This window comes from Ochotona princeps, chromosome 1 (assembly GCF_030435755.1).
Source record: "Ochotona princeps isolate mOchPri1 chromosome 1, mOchPri1.hap1, whole genome shotgun sequence".
NCBI classification, from domain to species: Eukaryota; Metazoa; Chordata; class Mammalia; order Lagomorpha; family Ochotonidae; genus Ochotona; species Ochotona princeps.
Genome location: NC_080832.1, coordinates 168,112,996 through 168,128,108, shown reverse-complemented (window position 1 = coordinate 168,128,108; position 15,113 = coordinate 168,112,996). Strand labels below are relative to the sequence as shown.

Below are 15,113 nucleotides of genomic sequence, written 5' to 3'. Positions count from 1 at the left end.
CCTGGAAAAATTTCCCGTTGGAAAACAAATTTCCCTTGCAGTTGACTGTTGTGGATACAATTTCCCATCCACCTGGGTCTGAAATGTTAAAGCCCAAGAAAGCTTTTGCAAGGGAAATGCTGTCCTGTGTCTGGCTCGGGGACCCCATCGCTGGCAGGTGTGTCCACCTACCAGAACCCACCCTCTCCTTCTGGGAGAACTGGCTCTCTCTGAGGCTGCCGACAGGCAGAAATAAGGAGCCTCTTCCCTGGTCCGGAATACAAAGTATATTTGAATGGCAGAGAGAGACTCCACTTGGAGCTTTAAAAACAAAAAAAATCTTAAAGAACACAAAACACTAAATCCAACATTTATTTCATAGACATGAGTATGCCTCAGTTTAGAGGTGGGTTTTATCTAATTCAAGTATCTAATTAAAATAATTCATGAGAGGGTCAATAATCAAATAGTTCGAATCATTCTGTTCAACACCTACTCTGTTCTGGTGACCAAGCCTCCGCCAATGCTTTCTTTCGGGGCTGTGTGAGTCATGCTGTAATTTCCCCCTAACTTTTCTTTTGAGAACTGAGTCCACGTGTATGCGTGGGCATGCACTCACACACGCGCGCGATCCCATCTGTGCAGGCTCAGTCTGGGTGGCTGGGTGTCTGCAAGTCAGGTAAGCTGGGGTGTTCTCGTGTGGTTCAGTCAGCACCGAGACTTTGCTGAGGCTAGAAGTTTTGTTTGGGGAAGGTGAGCGTCACACAGCCCCAGTGAGCGCCCATCTGTTTGACGCTTGCCTGGACCGGCTTCCTGCCTACCTCCCCTCGCTGCCCCATGGTCACACCACTTCCCCCACACCCAGGAGAAGTTCATTTCAGCACTGGCCTTTCTCTGTTACTATGCCTTTTTTTTTTTTTTTTTCGCTAACCACAAGCACCTTGACAATTCTAAATTTAATGGGCAAATAACAGAACCAGCGCTTTGCCAAGGCCCCATCCACGATCACTGTGGAGAGCCGGAAAAGCCAACAGGTGAATTGTGATTCCTAAGATGAGAGACCAGATGCACCTGCTTCCTCCTCCTCTCCGGGCCCCGTCATGCCTCTGTTGATGCATGCAGGGTCTCATGGGACCAGCCCCAACACACAGGCCCGTCATGCCTCTGTTGATGCATGCAGGGTCTCATGGGACCAGCCCCAACACACAGGCCCGTCATGCCTCTGTTGATGCATGCAGGGTCTCATGGGACCAGCCCCAACACACAGGCCCGTCATGCCTCTGTTGATGCATGCAGGGTCTCATGGGACCAGCCCCAACACACAGGCCCGTCATGCCTCTGTTGATGCATGCAGGGTCTCATGGGACCAGCCCCAACACACAGGATTTACGCAGAGGCTGCAAACCTCCAGGGAGGGATGTACTCAGATGTGAACACTTAGTGCTTAACCCTGCAAGGGTGAGGTTTCTGGAGACAGCGTCAGCCCCACTTTGGTTTGCTGAGATCCCTGAGAGGCAGAAGGCATGTCCCTTGAGGTTGGGTTTTTTTGCTCTGCCACTTACTGAGTAAACCAGGGACCCCAAAGAGGGCGCTCCCAAAGCTGGTTCACACGGTCCTCTTCCTTCTCGTCCTGGCCAAGAAGCTGCCTACTAGGGAACTGCTTACCCACAGCCAAACAGCTTGTACACCTTCCACAGCTTCAACATGTCTTAGAAATGTATTTATCTTTCTCCCAGGCTCTTGTTTTTGCCTGCCTTCTGGAACTTTCTTTTTTGGCTTTTTCAAATTGTGTCATTATTAGCATCATTATTGTTATTATTTCATAGGACCTGTTTTGCCAATCCAGACACGTCTGGTGGTGTAAGGTGCCATCCTCAAAGGATCTGTCCTCACACTTGTTTTCTGGGCTCCAGGCTCCCTGCAGTGGTGGGAGTGGCAGGGAGGGGGGTTGGTTTCCAGCCCCCCCTGCCTGAGCCCACTGGGGATCCTGGCTTTGTCCAACAGCCAATAAACACATACACTCTGTGGGGGGAGGGGAACGCCCCCTGGTGATGACATCACTGGCCTCTCTCCCTGCTTGCCTGATGGAGCTGTCTTAGCCATTTTGCCCGAGAATCCAGGACACTGGGTTTGCAAATGGCTTAGAGCCATCGATGGCAGCTGTGGCTCCACGCTCAGTCGGCTCTGAGAGCTGCTGACCTCCGTGGCTGAGAAGCAGGCTGTTAAGGTCAGGAGTCTGAGGCCTGTGTGCCACCGGTAACAAGAAAGGTGGGCCAGTCCCAAGCCAACCTGGAGGGTGGGATACAGAGAGCAGCACTGTTAGCCAGCCATGGTGGGTCACGGCACTCCTAATACTGTCCTGTCATCATTAGCCAACCGAGAGTGGGAGTCGAGGTAGGCCCCATTGTTCTGGTTCTGTCCCTTCTCTCCAGGGTTCTTCTCCACCTGCCTCTGGGAGGCTCCCAGCTGTGTCCCTCCCATCTGTCTACCCCTGCAGAGCAGCTGTCTGGGCTCTCCTTTTTCCCATGCTTGCTGTCTGCCTCCCACTTTATTCTCTATTAGGCTAATTCATACTGAGTTGTCAATGGCTAACTACTTCCATGGGATTTGTTCCAGAAGAAAAATGTGCCTTTTTCACAAACGTTACTCTCTGGGGTCTCTTGTCTTTGGATCTTGCTGTCCACTGTCCAGTTTATCTCTGATGGCTTAGTTCTTACTAAAATAATACTGGCTGACTGGATGAATGACATTTCGTCTAAGAAATGTGCATTTATCAAGGAGACTCTGTAAGGGAGCCAGGATCATTAAACCCAAAGGAAAGAGTTCTTAGGGGAGAATATTCAGGCACTGTGGTGACCTCTTGGTGACCCCGTCCGAAGCAGGAAGTGGGCATTTCCTGTACAAAGGCTTGAACCCTGCAGACAGACAGGGCAGTGGGATTGTGACCCTATGGGTGTCACTTAATGTCCCAACTTCTGCTTTGAATTCCCGCTGTACCAGCAGGAAGTGTCGTCACCTTCCTCGTGCGTTGTCTGTGGTGGGGGTGGCTGCCCTCCGCACTGGCACGCAAGGGAGGTCAAGGCAGTGGAGCCCACAGCCGCCACCCTATTTTTACACACAAGGATATCCCCCCAAGACAGTCAGAAGCTACCAATGAATTGCAAATGGCACAGAAGCAACCAACTGATTAATTTATCAAAATACAGTTGAACAATCCTGATTTCAAAATGAGGGCACGTCCCCGTGGGCAGTCCGTGGAGCCTGTGCCAGATTCAGGCAGGGAGATCAGGTCCTTGAGCAGTGCTATTGGAGATTCATTCGGTGTTCCAGGGTCGCAGCCTGCCTTCGTTCAGGCCCGACCATTGCGTGCTGGTGTCTTTGTCTCCTAGAAACCAAGGAGTTCTTAGAAAGAACAGTATTTCTAAATGAGCACCAACCTAGCCTGGGTCATTCAGCTTACCCGAAGAAATGAACGTACATTCTCTGTCCTTCGGATCTCTGCTCCCCTCCCTAGACCCTCTTACTTCCGGTTCTTAAAAATTCTGGTGCATTAAGTCAGCCACATATTAAGCCAAGAATGTTTAGACTGTGAAATCTGTTCTGCTGAGACACTCCTTACAAGCCTAAGGGCAGGCAGTCGTGTCCCACACCCTGGCCTCACACACCTCCTGTGGATTTCTTGGAAGATTCAAAGAATTCATGGACCCAGGGCTTGTGAAAGGTGAGCATTTTGAAGTTGCTCGTGGAGGTCGGCAGCCTCTCGTTTGTCCTTAGCCCTGCCCTGTTCTCTCTCTGTACCAAGTCCCGGCCAGTCCTGGCCTACAGTGCGCCAGACACACGGTCCATGTCACAAGAGCCCCCATCAATCTCTGGGCAGCACAGAAGGGAGAGAGGGAGGCCCACGTCCTGTGAGCAGCTGCTAGTGGCCCTCCCAGCAACACTGCCACTCTGCAGACTCACTTCTCAAGGGACTTGAAGTCCCCACGGGACATAGAGACAACAAGAGGTCAGCCTGTCCCTGTGCAGGTAGTTTGGAAAACATCCGATAGGCATGAGTGGCCCAGGAAGGGGCAGGAACTCTCTCCTGCACTCTTTCTCCATCTTTTCAGAGTTCACCAGGGATCGGAGGAGGCACCTCCCTAGGACACTGTGTACCACAATAAAATTATCTTAAATATTTCTTCCAGCTCGGAATGAACAAGAGGAACAAGAGGAGAAAAGAGAGATCAAGAGAAGGCTAACACGGAAGGTGAGACAGTTGTCTGTGCAAACTGCTGGGGTGGGCGAGGCGGGGTTGCTAGCCCACCTTAGCTTCTGTGGCCCTGGGCTCCCTGGGGCATCAGCTCTTCTCGCTGGACATCAGCCCATGAGGCTCTCTGCCCTGCAAGACGCCTGCAGGGCGTGTGACCAAACTCAGCTTCCTAACCCTTAGTCCTTCTGGCACTCACCTGTTTTCAAACACCTGCATGTTTCCCACATCACATGTTCAGTTACACGAAATATTTTCTGTTTAGAAATTCAGTCGCCCCATCCACCCACCAGAAATCGACTATGAAAATCAGTAGTTTGAATATCATGTGGCTATTTGTACCACCCTCAGAAAGAATGGTCTTTTCCTGTTTCCCTGAATACTATTTTTCACTATTTATTAAGAACTATTTGACCTTATTAAGCTAAGTCCAGTTTGGAAGATGCCAAAAGGATGGTAAATGCAATAAAGACATTTGAAAATTCATATAGGTAAAAGTCATAAAGCTAACATTTTTAAGTATTTTTAACCCTTAAAATAGATGGTTTTGCACTGTCATATAGACCTGCCTGGGTCTCTCTCTGCAGCAGAGACCTATTTATTAATAAACACTCTGTTGAGGCTTTTCTTCGGTGATATTGAAAGTTTAATCAATGATACGCAGGATATTATAATCATTTTCGATCTTACTGGAGTGGTTTTAATCAGCCTCCTACAGTGACCAGCTTGACAGAAAGATACTCAAATTTTTGCGATGGTTAAGAGGCTCATTAAAATGATCTTTTAAAAGGTTTACTAGTGGATTTTTCTCTCCCTAGAAGTATGCAAAGAAAGAAATTCAAAGACCCTAAAATAGACCCATGATTAAGGTGATTGTATTTCTCTGTACCATTTGATTTCCTTGAAGCATCCTAAACATCTAGTGATAAGCCGAAGGTCAGCCCAATTACAAAGGGAGTTAGGCATGCATTTGCCCCTGTGGTCAGGTGACTGGCTGGTGTCACTCTGCTGGGGCCTGGCACAAGAGCTGCATCATGTCACCCTAGCCAGTGCCTCTCACCCCAATCCAGGCTAACTCCTAAGCATCCCTAAGACCCGCCAGTCTCTAGACACAGTGCGTTTATTTCTCTGGTGAAGGATGAGATGGATGGATGTCGTGCAGACGTGGCCTGGGTCAGAGGGACCAGTAACTGCTACCCCTTATTTCTGATGTCTATAGGTCCAGACCTTCTGGAAAACACTTAAAGCAGATTTTCATCAAGTTTGTTGAAATTAATTACTGAAACCCCCCAATCCACCCAACATGTTAAAATCACTTGCTCAGAGATGAGAATAGAAAAATGCTCAGTCATTTCTTTGGTTTTCAGTTCTTAAAGAAAAGATTATCTGATTTTGTTGAGAAAAATGTGACTGTTTGCAGAAGATGGTGACAGGTGAGGGAAGAGCTTTCTTTTCCACGCCCTCTCCTCTGGGGTGGGTCACTCTAGGGATCATCTGACGGTCCCCAAGGAGTGCCAAGGGTTTTTTGCAGATCCACGAATTGCTCTCCCTCTAGTTCCCTCACCATGTTTCTCCCAGAGGAATGGCCTTAGGAACTCCACGTTTTTCCTGTCCCAGGAGGGGAAATTACAGGGCTGAACAGGGGGCATAACTGGAAGAGCCTGGCAGAATGGAGTGGTGGCCGCTTTCACATCTGTTGTCCACAGGGTGCCAGCTCCCTTGGCAGGCAGGGGAGTCCCTGCCACATCCTGGTTCCTGGCCGGGTCTTTTCCACTTGAACCTTTGTCCTTGCGAGGACAAGTACAAGTGCCGTTGGCTACTTTGCAGTCCTCTTCAGCCCAGAGATTTCCTCTGTGAAGTTTGAAGGTAGAAGGGAGAGACATTTAAAAATCACACCTAGAGGCTGATCATGACAGCAACCAATTAATCCTTTTCTCCAGCCATACTGAGGCAGTCCTAAAAGTATACTAAACCCTCACCCTTCAAAATAAAGCTGGTTAGCTAAATGGATAGGTGGACACATACATGAAGAGGAGGGTGGGAGAGAAGAAAATGCGTTTGGATTCAGGTTGTATTAGTAGTGGGACTTGGATTTCAGTGACTTTTTCAAAAAAAGATTTACCTGAAACTCCATCCAGATCTCCCACCTGGGTGGCAGGGATCCAAATACTTGGGCTGTCTTCTGCTACTTTGCCAGGGTCGTTAGCAAGGAGCTGGATTAGAAGTGGGAGCATCCAGGACAGGAAGCAGTGCCCATTTGGGATGCAGCCTTGCAGACAGCCGTTTAACCCACTGTATCACAGTACCAAGCTGTCAGTTACTTTGGTTCAGCGTATTTGATTGCACATGTTATTCCTGCTGCCATCAGCAAATGCTACAAATTGCTGTTCCCTTTTCCCTGGCCCTTCATCTCCAGGAAGCCTGACTTAGCAGCAGGAATGAGAAACATTTTCTCAGCATCCAAAAAAAGCCCCCAGTTTCCAGGTGCCTCAAGAGCTGCCACCAGCCACAGCCAGAGGCTCATCATGTGAGCACCCCCTGCTCAGGGGAGAGTCCCCGAGAATGCACGTTAGCACTGAAGTGCGCGCTCGTTCTGTGGTCAGCAGTCGGCCCCGGCTGCCATCTTTTCCCTCTAGCACATGGCGCACAGCCTTACTGATCGGGAGTTGGGGTATCTAAGGCCACCATTGGATACAGGTCTTGAGGGGGTGGTCCTTGACTCTGAGGGCTCACACTGAGGTTTCTGGTCACTTCACTGCTCCACACACAGGGCAGAGGGTCAGTCCTGGTCATGTTAACAAGAAGCAGGATTCTAAAGTCTGGGCTTAGCGGCCTGTCTTGTATCTTAGCGCATTCACCGAGCAACACAGTTTGTCCATTGGCTTGGGACAAATTCTGCTGGTCCCAAGAAACACAAACTGGGGGGTTTTGGGTAGGAATCTGCTTCTCTGGGATAAATATGATAAATATGACATTGTTAATTATAGTACAGAATCTCCCTGCACTCATCGGTTTTTAAAGGTTTATTTGAAAGGTAAAAGGTGAGACAAAGAAAAAGATCTTTCATCCACTGGTTCACTTTCCTGGAAGTGATTGCCAGGGTTGAGCCAGGACAAAACCTGGAGCCTGGAGCGCTAGCCGGGTCTCCTATGTTGGTAACTTGGGTCATCTTCCACTGCTTTCCCAGGAGCATTAGCAGGGATCTGGATTGGAAGAGTTGCAGCCAGGACTCCCACCAATGTTCAGCTTTAGGATGCCAAATTCCAGCACTCGAGTCGTTTTTGGTGTTAGATGACGCCATCTTTAATATATAGTGTCACCCCCGCCATATAGCCTTGGAAAACCCCTGGCTTCCTGGGACGCACCGGCACTAATACCAACATGCCATTCCCCAGGAAAACCAAGGCCTCCTCAGTACAGACTAGAACCATCCAGAGAACAGCTGTGTGCAATTCCAGGCAAGCAGGCCAGCTCCACAGCCCATGAGACCTCTGCTCCCAGGGCGTCCCACCATGGACATAGAAGGTGCTGCCCAACCACCTGCCTTAGTCATGTCCAGAGCCTCATAGTACTCACCATCTGTCTGTTCAGTACCAGCTGGGCTGTCATTTCCCCATGCTTGTGCTGAAGTGGTAGCCAGTTGGAGCATTTCAACACTGGCCAGAGGCATCTGGCAGCTGCGTGATTTAGAATGAAAACAATCAGAGTGGTTCAGACGTGTGTGTGTGCACGCACGCATGTGTGTGCAGTGTCTCAAAAACCCATTTTACAGAGAGCACTGAATTTAGCACACACAGGTAGACCCACACATCAAAATTGGCAGGAATAAGACTGCCCCAAGGCTGCACAGTAGGCATCCAGAGCCCCATAGGATAGGCTGCTTCTAAAGCAAAGAGCAGTGAGACGGACAAAGGTAGACCAGCTGTCTCTCTGGCTGGGCCTAGGGTTGTGTCATAGAGATCTGTGAAAATCCTGGAGATACCCCAGTTCTTGGAGTTCAGGGCCTTAGCTTCCTCATTGGAGGGCCCTGCCACACAGACTGTAATGTAAACACTGCCTTTCTGGGCCTCATTTTGCACAAGTTTTGCACAAGTTCACAGTTGTCTCTGAATGATGTGGGATTCCCATCACTCTCCTTCCCCACAGCTAAGTCAGAGGCCCACGGTGGAAGAACTCCGGGAACGGAAGATCCTTATCCGCTTCAGTGACTATGTGGAAGTGGCTGACGCACAGGACTATGACCGCCGGGCAGACAAGCCATGGACCCGCCTCACTGCTGCCGACAAAGTAAGTCCAGGAGGCCGGGCAAGGGGCTGGGGCCACCAACCCATCCAAGCAGGAATCCAAGTGGACTTCTCAGTCTAGCCCAGTCACCGTGAGGACATACAGAGCTATGGAGCCTTTAAAAATACAGCTCAGGTAGAGGCATTGTGGCTCAGCTGGTTATACTACCTCCTGTGACACCAACATCCCATATGGGCTCCAGTTTGAATCCCGACTGCTCTGTCTCATCCAGCCCAAGTAGGCAGGCATCTGAGGTAACTGTTAAGGATGCCTTCTGGCACACCAGCATCCCATATTGCAGTACCTGGGTTCTGTGCCCATCTCTACCTCCTGATGCCAGTTTCCCCTGGGAGGGTCACATAATTGCAGTCCTGTCTCCCAAAGGGGAGACCCAGATTGAGTTCTCCAGTTCCTGGCTTCAGTCTTTGCCCAGCCATGGGCATTGCAGCATTTGAGGAGTGAACAAGCTGACGGGAGTTCTTGTCTGTCTGTCAGTACTCATTTTTTTTAATGAACCCAGAGCAACAGTTGTCACAAGACTAGCAGAAGAGACTTAGAAGGGGGAAAGTGGAACAGGATGGCACAATAGGTCTCTCTAGCAGTGGTTGTTCCTGCAGAGACTGGGCGGGTAGTGATGGAGGCACTGGGACCACCTCCTGCCTTGCCCCACTCCAGGGGGACATACGTCCCCTTTCCTACACCCTAGGGGGAGATCTCCTACCGGCCAGGTTAGCAGGGTCAGTGCATCCTGGGGGTCACAAGTGCAGGAAGCTGCTGCACTTAGTGGGTCTGCAGTAGCCAGAGGCAGAAAGACTGCTCCCCAAATGGCTTCTCTGTATGTACAGGATTCATCTCTTCCCAGGGCACAACTCACTATTGCAGATGGACGCAATGTCCCAGAAAGTGTGTCATCTAAATGTGAACGGAGGAAAGAGCTTAGACTTGTTGTCTGCCCCTTTAAAAATATATTTATTTCTTTATTTGAAAGGTAGAGTGACAGAGAAAGGTCTTCCATCTGCTGGTTCACTCCCTAAATTGCTGTAACAACCAGGGCTGGACCAGGCAGAAGCCAAAAGCTTGGAATTCTGTCTGGGTTTCTCGCATGGGAGTGGTGGGGGCCCAAGCACTTGGACCAGCTTCTGCCATTCCTAGGAGCATTAGCAGCAAGCTGGATTAAAATGGAGGCTTGAACCGACACTCATATGGCATGCCAGCCTGGTGGCTTAAGTCCCTGTGCCATAGGGCCAGCCCTCTCTTGTTTGCTTTTGCTCATGCTGTCTCTGCAGTCTGCTTCCAGGGTTCAGGGTATTGGCAAGTGCGCAAAGACAAACATAAGACGGCTACACTTGCGCCAGGCCAACATTCTGTGTAGCTCTTAGGTGGCCCGTGCATTCAGCTTCCTGGCACCTGTTGGGGGTGCTACCCAGGTGCTTCAATCCAAGTGAGGTTTCATTTCCTAGGGAGAGGCAGACTGGTCCCACCTGAAAACTTTCCCTTCCTCAGATTCTTGATGTTTTGGTACACCCATCCAACAAATTCCCACCCTAGATAGGCTGTGCAGAAGGACCCGTGTTGGCTGCATCTACCCCAGTGAGGCTGCCCAAATGCCAGCCATCCTGCACCAGTCGCCATACTTGTTCTGCTTCTTCATTGGCATACTTTGCTGTCTGATTTCTCAGCCCTCCCGCCACCCCTGGCTGCAGCCACATGTGTGATTAAGGAGGAGGTTCTTTAAGGTTGCCTCAAAACATGCAAGGTGTTTCTGGAAAAGAGTTATTTATTTGAAAGGCAGAGTGACAATGAGACTTCTGTCTGCTGGATCACTCCCTCAAATGGCTACGATGGCTAGGGCTGGTCCAGGCTGAAGCCAGGAACTCCATCTGGGTCTCCCACATGAATGCAGGCGCCCAAAGTGCCTGGGCCATTCTCTGTTGCCCTCCCAGGGAGGGAGCTGGATCAGATATGGAGCATCTGGGATTAGAACCAGTATCCAGAAGAGATGCTGGTACTGGGAGTGGTAGCTTAATGCACTGTACCACCATGCTGGCTTCCATGTGTAAGATTCTAAATAAGAAGTCCCTTACCATGAGATGTATTCTTTTGGGGTCAGTGAAGTTGTAGAGGATCCAAGTTGCTTTGCAGTTCAAAAGGGAAGTGGCCGCTGGCCATTCCCTCTTCCCTTTTCTGGAACTATCCATCTGAAAGCACTGTGTACCTCTTGTGAACTCACTTAGTTTTGTTGTTGTTTTACCTAAGGAACAAGAATTAACACTTTTAAATGTTTTATTTCCCCAGTCTACAACCATTGCTTAAAGCATTTTCCTTAATTATTTAAGAAACAGAAAGGGGGACACACAATTTACATTTGCTAATTCATTCCCTCAAATGCCCAAAACAACCTGGAGCCTGGACCTCGATCCAGGTCTCCCAGGTGGTGGCAGGATCCTAATGCCTTGAGCCGTCACTGCTGTCCTCCCAGGTCTGCGTTAGCAGGGAGCTGGAGACAGAAGCCAGATACTGAGTCCGTGCAAGATCCTTTGACCTCAAGACCAAACATCCTCCCCAGAAACTACCATTTAAATGGCATTGCCAACACTGGGGACCTTAGCACCTTCTGAAGGACAGCAGCCAAGAGTCTATATCCCATGTGGGAGAGCGTGGTTTGAATTTCAGCCTCACTTCTGATTCCAGCTTCCTGCTGATGTATATATCCTGGGAGGCAACAGGTAATGGCTTAAAGTAGTTGTGTCTCTACCGCACACATGGGAGACCCTGGTTGAGTTCCTGGCTCTTGGTCCTCACCTGATCCAGCCCTAGTTATCACAGGCCTTTGGGGAATGAGCCAGTAGGCTCATCTCTGTCAGTAGGACACCTCTGTCTTCATCTCGCTCTGTCTCTTTGCCTTTCAAATTAAACAAGCAAAAAGGTAAAGGGCATTGTAGGTGATTTTTCCTCTTTCCATTACAACAACAGTTCATTTTACACATTAGTGTGACTTTGTGGAAGGAAAATATGTTGTTACAAATGAAGTCAAAGAGACCCCATCTCCCTCTCTCCCTTCTGTGTTTTGATGATCTTGTCCTGATTTCAGGCTGCCATCCGGAAGGAGCTCAATGAATTCAAAAGCACTGAGATGGAAGTTCATGAGTTGAGTAGACACTTAACAAGGTCAGTATTGAGGTTTTAGGTTTTCTCCTCCTTTGTCTTTGCCTCTCACACGGAAACATTCACTTCCAAATGGAACTCTTGGTTAGGCTCCAGGGTGGGTCACAGGTGGTTCGAGTGTATGCCTGGGGGAAGAAGCAAGAGAAGTTCAGGGTGAAGTTCCTCTCTGGGTTGCTGAGGGCTCAGACCCCATAACCTCTTGAAAGCCTGGTTCTAACCCAAGCCTGAGGGTTGTCAGGCTGCCAGTAACCCTAAAGAAAGGTTTTCATGAAAACTTGTGCCGAGGGGAAAAATGGTCATTGCCAGTTTACTGTCAGCCAGCTTAAGCCAAACCTAGGCAAAATTCCAAAGCCACATGTGATTCCAATGTGGCTTCACGTCTCTTGTACCATCCCATTCTCCCCAGCGATTCTACCTGGTGATGCTGGGGGCAAACCGGGACATAGGTCAAGTAGAGGGCTTCTGGGAAGGTCATGGGGCTGGTCAGTTGGCAAAGCCACTGACTTTATCATCCTACCTGCCTCCCTTGATGACCATTGGCAGACATGGGGCTCACTGAGTAGTTAGTGCCAGGTCTCCGGGTCTGGGCCTGCTGCTGAGTTCCGAGTGACAGTGCAGACCTCGGCCACCAGGGATCTCCTTGGGGGACAGGCTGGGGAATCTCTGGCACTCCCAAAAATGGGCATCCTAAGGATGGATTGGCTGACTATCCCAGCCAGCACCTTTGGCAGCCCCTCAGTCTTGACTTAATCCCTTGTTTTCCTAGGTTCCACCGACCTTAACAGTCAATTTCCTCTTGAGTGCTATGCTGTCTTCAAAACATAAATTTATAAGAACCATAAGTGCTGGTATTTATTCACTTCCCCATTATGATATAAATCTTCTAAACTGCCTTTTTAAAAAAAAAAAAAAAGAAAAAGAAGAAGAAGAAAAATAAAAGGAAACACAATGAGGATTCTCTATGTGGAAAAAGCAATGGTGACCGCTCCGTGGTCAGAGGTGCTGGTGCCAATTCTGATACGGAAACTGTGTCCACCCTCGGTGAGACCCTGAGCGAAGACTTTCCCAGCATCTATCCCAGCAGGCTCCAAGTTCTCATCCTCTCCCGTGAACCTCCACGAGATTGTCTCCTGAGGCCAAAGAAAGCAGAGGCTGTGGGTCTGGCCTGGACAGGACGGTGCAAAACAGTTATGACCTGGTTGGCTTTCCAAACTCTGCCCAGCGTACCAGCTCCATTGGAGTCATCTGGATGGCAGTAGGGGGGTCCTTAAAAGGGTGGTGCAGTGTTGCAAGGAGCACTTCTCAGCTGTCCCTGCCATTTTTCTTCCTTAAACCACTATCTGCACAGGGAAACAAAAGGAGTGGATCCGGCACTTACATACACACACACACACACACACACACAGAGCTGTTGCTGAGCTCATTCCTAGGGTTAGAGCATAAGAGCACGAAGGACATTGCTTGGCCGATGATCCTCATCCCCGTGCCCTCCAGGGCCAGCCAGTCTATGGCTCGTGGGTTCGTGGCTTCTAAGTGTAGGACCCTTGCACGCAGGCCAGCAACCATTCCTGTAGGTCTGGCTCCCCAGCTGGGAGCAGCTGGAACTCTGGAGCTCTTCACTCGCCTTCCATTCTCCTTTCCTCGCACTGTAGAGTGTCTAGGGAGAAGCCCTGGAGCTCAGCATGTGCCAGAGCCAGGCGAGCACCAGCCATGCCTGCTTGAGGTATACATCTCTGGTCCAGGCTATCCAGAGAGAATTACTCCATCTCTCTGCTCTCTGACTCAGTGCAGGTTAGGGTGATGAGACCCGCAGCTCTGACTGCTCTTTGCCCTAGGATCACATGTGGCAGGGACATGAAGGGTCCCCCTAGGGAAAGGACAGTCCTAGTCTCTCCCAGGTATCCTTCCCCGCCAGCCGAGCCCACGGGCCCTGGCATCCAGCTCTGCCCAGCCTTCTGAGTGGTTCTCAAGTTGCCATGACCTCTCTCAGTGCAGGCTCACCATACCCTCCACACACCCAGGATTTTAACAGATGCCACAAAGAGTAATCTTTGGGTGTGCACCTGTTGGTGAGGCCATGTGGTTTTCTGTGGGCAGGGATGACCCTCATGACCAGCACTGAACCCTGGACCAGACAGGGTTTAGGGTGAGCTCAGGGCAACTCTCTAGCAGTGCCCACCCCTCACCCCCGCTCCATGCTCCCAAAAACACCTCTGCCCAGCTCAGAAGGATGCATCATTAGATCCCATCTTCCCTTTGAATGTGGATTCTAAATAGTTCCTGCCATGGGCAGAGGAGCTGTTGTTCAGGGAAAATACCATTGGGATTTCAGCAGGGCTTTGATCACAGCCTTCTGGAAAGGCTTACTGACGTTTGAATGTGCAAATTATGATATGATGGAAGGGGCAGGGCTCTTTTGTTGAACTTGTCCACAGCAGGTGAGCAAGCATGTGTTCTAGGCGGAGGCTGACTTGGGCTCAGGGTCTAGCCTTCCTCTTTACTCCAGCGGCACCCAGTGCCCGGGGGTGACAGTCAGGCCTTTTAAGAGCTGGGAACAGATCACAAGGGAGCTGTTCATTTCATTGACCTTGACTCCCCTGGCAAAGACCCAGCGTTTCTCTGCTGGCCTCAGTTCTTGGGCCTTCAGGTTCCCCAGGAACCTAAGGACCAGGTGCTTCTCCCCTACAGCCAGCAGGCAGCCATGCACTTTGTACATGGAAGAAATGGAGCACCATTTCTGTTTATTTTTGTAGAGCTCACTCACTCGGGGTCAAGAGTGCACCTGCCAGGCCAGGGCAAAGTTACCCCCGTTTAGGGCAGGTCCTCACATAAGCTCAGGCACCTCTGTGGTCCCAGTGGACCACAGAATAGAGTGGGTTGGGGGACTGCTGTTTCTTAAAACCTTCACATCTTCCTGGAAATCTGGCCCTTCTTCATTTTTGCCACATTGTTATGGTGATGGAACAATTTGTGTTCCTCTCCAAGATAACTTGACCATTAATTAGGGAAAAGAGAACCAGAAAAGAGAGGTGAATTGGGTAACTTAGACTATATCCTCTTCCTGGAAAAGATACAAGTTTTCTTGTTTATTTGAGGAGAAATCTCGGGTGGTTTGTTAGATTTGTATGAGAGGAAAATTATTCAATGTCTTCAATCAGATGCCTCCTGCTCCCAGTCAGATGTTGTCCCGGACACCTCTTTCCCCCAGAAGACTCTGCCTGCCACCTCTGGCTTTTTCCCCAACCGCTGATGCAGGATTCACCGTTCCAAGGGCTCTCCGTGCCAGGCAGAAGACCTGAGCCTTCCTGGCAGATGAGAGAACCCAAACGGTGCAAGGGAAAACGTGCTGAAAGCTGAGTTTCTTTTTCTCCCGCTTAGGAACTTGTGTTGATATTTGCCAAATGAAACTTGTGATGTGTTGCATTGAGGAATGAAG

At 49.9% G+C, this 15,113-nt stretch overlaps 1 protein-coding gene across 5 annotated transcripts in view; it reads left to right on the top strand.

The window, feature by feature from the left end:
- PHACTR1 (phosphatase and actin regulator 1) overlaps window positions 1-12,632 on the top strand; it is a 307,729-nt gene extending 295,097 nt beyond the window's left edge. For all 5 annotated transcript variants that reach the window (XM_058668686.1, XM_058668694.1, XM_058668674.1 and 2 more), the window contains 4 exons: window positions 4,167-4,228; window positions 8,375-8,515; window positions 11,604-11,680; window positions 12,444-12,632. In XM_058668686.1, coding sequence (XP_058524669.1) covers window positions 4,167-4,228; window positions 8,375-8,515; window positions 11,604-11,680; window positions 12,444-12,459 — 296 coding nt within the window. In that variant the 3' untranslated portion in view covers window positions 12,460-12,632. The remainder of the gene's footprint in view (window positions 1-4,166; window positions 4,229-8,374; window positions 8,516-11,603; window positions 11,681-12,443) is intronic.
- Window positions 12,633-15,113: the final 2,481 nt, after the last annotated feature.